This window comes from Mus pahari, unplaced genomic scaffold (assembly GCF_900095145.1).
Source record: "Mus pahari unplaced genomic scaffold, PAHARI_EIJ_v1.1 scaffold_11947_1, whole genome shotgun sequence".
In the NCBI taxonomy this organism is placed as follows: Eukaryota; Metazoa; Chordata; class Mammalia; order Rodentia; family Muridae; genus Mus; species Mus pahari.
The window spans coordinates 12505-16182 of record NW_018393089.1 but is presented as its reverse complement, the minus strand read 5'-3'; the positions used below and the strand labels follow the sequence as shown (position 1 = coordinate 16182).

The window sequence follows — 3678 nt, the reverse complement described above, 5'->3', positions numbered from 1 at the left end:
GTTTTTGTTTTTTTTCTGAACTAAGATCTCTGTATGTGAGAACAATTAATCAGGTGAACCATCAATCTATTCCCTTTCTGCCTTTTTCTTTTTAATTTTTGAAATTTACATTCCAGCCATTGGACAACTTCCCAGTTCCCCTTTCCACAATCCCTCATCCTATTCCTACTCCCCCCTTGCCTCTCTTAGAGTGCTAACTAAACTCCCTGTGTGCCTCTACATGGGGAGTCTCTTTTCTCTGGAGCCTCCAGTATCTTAAGGATTAGACACATCTTCTCCAACTGCAGCCAGAAGTGGCAGACCTCTTCTATATAAGTAACTGTGGCCCTTGCCTATATATGCTGTCTTGTTGGTATGTCATTCTCTGGGGTTTCCCATAGGACCAAGTCAGTTGTCTCTGCTGGTCATCCTATGGGTATGGCCTTCTTTTCAGCTTATTAAATCCTTGTCCTGAGTCAAGCTTAGTGGTTCCTAACTTCAGTCTAATGGTTGGGTTTAAGTATCTGCATGTATCTCAGTCAGTTGCAGGTACAGTATCTCAGAGGACATCAATGGTAGGCTGCTGTTTATAAGCACTTCATAGTGTCAGTAATAATGTCAAGGATTATTTCCTCACCAAATCCCCATGAGATAGATCACAAGTTGGGCCATACAGAGGATAATTTTTTCTTTCAGTCTCCTCTACATTTTTGACTGTGAAAATCTTAATCAGAAAAATTAAGTAGTCAGAAATTTTGATTCTGGGTTGATAACACTGTCCCTCTACTTGAGGCCATTACTGTCTACTGAAGATGGACTCTGACCTATCTCTCCCAAGTTTTGGGTGATTTGGCTAAGGTTAACTCTTTTGAGTCCTAGTAGTCTCTCAGCTCTCAGATGTCTAATACTTTCTAGAGGACCCACCCACTTCCCTAACCTGCATGCTGCAGTTTTCAATTTATTCTCCAGGTTCTCTGGACTTCTCTCTAGCACCCCCCTCCAAAAGTACTTGAGTTAGTTCCATTTCCTTTCTGTGTCCCCCTCTCTCTGTGTCCTGGGATTATTTTGTTCCCCCTTCTAGACAGGATTAAAACACTCTCACTCTGGCATTCCTGCATATTAAACTTCTTAAGGAGTGTGGAGTGTATCTTGCATAGTCTGTAATTTATGGCAAATATCCACTTATCAGTGAGTGCATACCATATATATGTCTTAGGGGACTGGGTTACCTCACTCATGTTGATATTCCAATGTTCTATCTCATTGCCTACAAATTCATATCCTCATTTACAAAAGATGAACAGTGCATCATTGTGTAAAGGAAGCACATTTTCTCTAAAATTTCTTTGATTGAGGCACGTCTGAATGATAATAGGTGCTTCCGAACCAATATTATCTTTCTCAGTTACAATCCATAATATATGTGTTCAGAGAGAATTTTTTCCTTAACTCTTGAAGATGATTTATCTCTTACCTGAAAAAAAATTGCAAAGCATATAGGGATGAAGATGCACCCTCTCAGGTGTATATGGAATGCCATTATTTTGAAGACCTCAACAGCCTCCATGTCTATGCCCTGAGTGCTATGGTGGACATTGAGGAATATACCCCAGCCTGTGCAGAACACCAGCATGTTCAAAGTCAAGAAAATGGCTTAATTGAATATGTCAGGGAGATTCCTAGCCAAGAGTGCCAGTGCAGGTCACTCAGAGAAGGTAGAACTAGTAATGCAAGAGAGATTAAAGTGGAGCAAACTGGGTACAAATTATGGTATGGGCCTGCTATAAGTGTACATCAATACTAGCAGAGAGAATAGAAATCCCCAGTTAGATTGCATATATAATTATTATGACGTGGGAACAAGTGAGAATGTTAGAGTTGGCTACATGTAAAACCAGTGAGTATTTCATTTTTCATCGATTGGCTACGAATTTGAAAACCACATACTAATTGTTTTGACCAGAACAATGCAAGCAGCAACAGGAAATTTAACTCAAAATAAGATTTACTGCAGTCTCCAGCAGCCAGAGCTTGAATGGCCAATTAAGAGCAAGGAACACAAAATTAAAATTGTATTTATATGAGGACAAAGTAGTTCAACTTACAGTTAGCTGGATTTCACAAGTAGTTTGTAGTGATCAAAAAAATCATAGAGACCCAATTGTGAATGTAGATTAACACAGGGAAATTAAGTCAAAGCCATTTCCAAAGCATGTTCAAGAGTGAGAAAGGACAGTTTTGTGAATGCGTGTTTGTGCTCTATGTTGGCATACTTGTCCAGTGGTGACTTCACACACTATTCCACATGTGATGGAGAAAGGAAGGTATTACCTAGTACAGGTTCAGAATTTTTATTTGCAGTCCATACTTACATGTATGTATATATGTGTATATATATATCACATATAGCTATATGCACATCATAAATATATACAGATAACCATCTGTTAGACAAATGTGTCATAGAAGGACATTGGTACACATAAAGAATACAGTTTCATAATGATCATCAAAAATACACGAAATCAAATGTATCTCACATTTTTCTCTATTCCACTCTATTTCATGAGGATATCATTCATTATGGCTTAGAAATACAGATTTTAGTACATTATTATTGCTATTATAAATTGTCATGGATTGATAAATTCACAGGAGCTAATATCATGTTTAATACATTTCAATATTACAGTTCATGTACATTCAATGCCTCCAAGTTATTGGTCATTTTTTTATGAATGCTGTCGCTATGAGAGTTTGAAACTCTGTATTTTAGTGGGGCAAGTTAAGGAATAGGTTTCACACTATGAATTAACCTGCCTGAATACACTGACAAACAAAGCATTACAAAATGGAAACTGAAAGTTGTGTGTGTGTGTGTGTGTGTATGTGTGTGTGTGTTTGTGTGTTTGTGTTTCTGTGTGTGCATGCAAATATAATAAAAGTCCTCGTAAATTAGGGAGTTATTTGTTTATATATTTGCAGAGGGAATATAAGCATGAGCAGTCGCTGGATATAAAATTAACTCAAGTAAATCAGTAGCCTTCCTCTACACAAAGGATAAACGGGTTGAGAAAGAAATTAGGGAAACAACACCCTTCACAATAGCCAAAAACAATATAAAATACCTTGATGTGACTCTAACTAAGGAGGTGAAAGATCTGTATGATAAGAAGTTCAAGTCGCTGAAGAGAGAAATTGAAGAAGATCTCAGAAATGGAAAGATCTCCCATGCTCATGGATTGGCAGGATTAACATAGTCAAAATGGCCATCCTGCTGAAAGCAATCTACAGATTCAATGCAATCCCCATCAAAATTCCAAAGCAATTCTTCACTGAGTTAGAAAGGGCGATTTGCAAATCATCTGGAAAAAAAAATCAAAACAAAACAAAACAAAAACCTAGGATAGCAAAAACCATTCTCAACAATAAAAGAAATTCTGGTGGAATCACCATGCCTGACCTCATGCTGTACTACAGAGCAATTGTGATAATAACTGCATGGTATTGGTTCAGTGACAGACAGGTAGATCAATGGAATAGAAATGAAGACCCAGAAATGAACCCACACACCTAGTGTCTCTGGATGCCTCTCACTTGCAGTTTCACTTGTTTACACACTCTATACCTACAGCACCCACATACACCTAAGTAAAATACAAAAAACTATTTTTGTTAATTTTTTGTATTCATTTTTCT

General features: G+C 37.5%; 1 protein-coding gene across 1 annotated transcript in view; it reads right to left on the bottom strand.

Moving 5' to 3' along the window:
* Positions 1–1384: 1384 nt before the first annotated feature.
* LOC110315344 (vomeronasal type-2 receptor 116-like) overlaps positions 1385–3678 on the bottom strand; it is a gene marked incomplete at its 5' end in the record, with an annotated part of 7864 nt that continues 5570 nt past the window's right edge. The window contains 1 exon segment of the mRNA XM_021189424.1: positions 1385–1453. Coding sequence (XP_021045083.1) covers positions 1385–1453 — 69 coding nt within the window.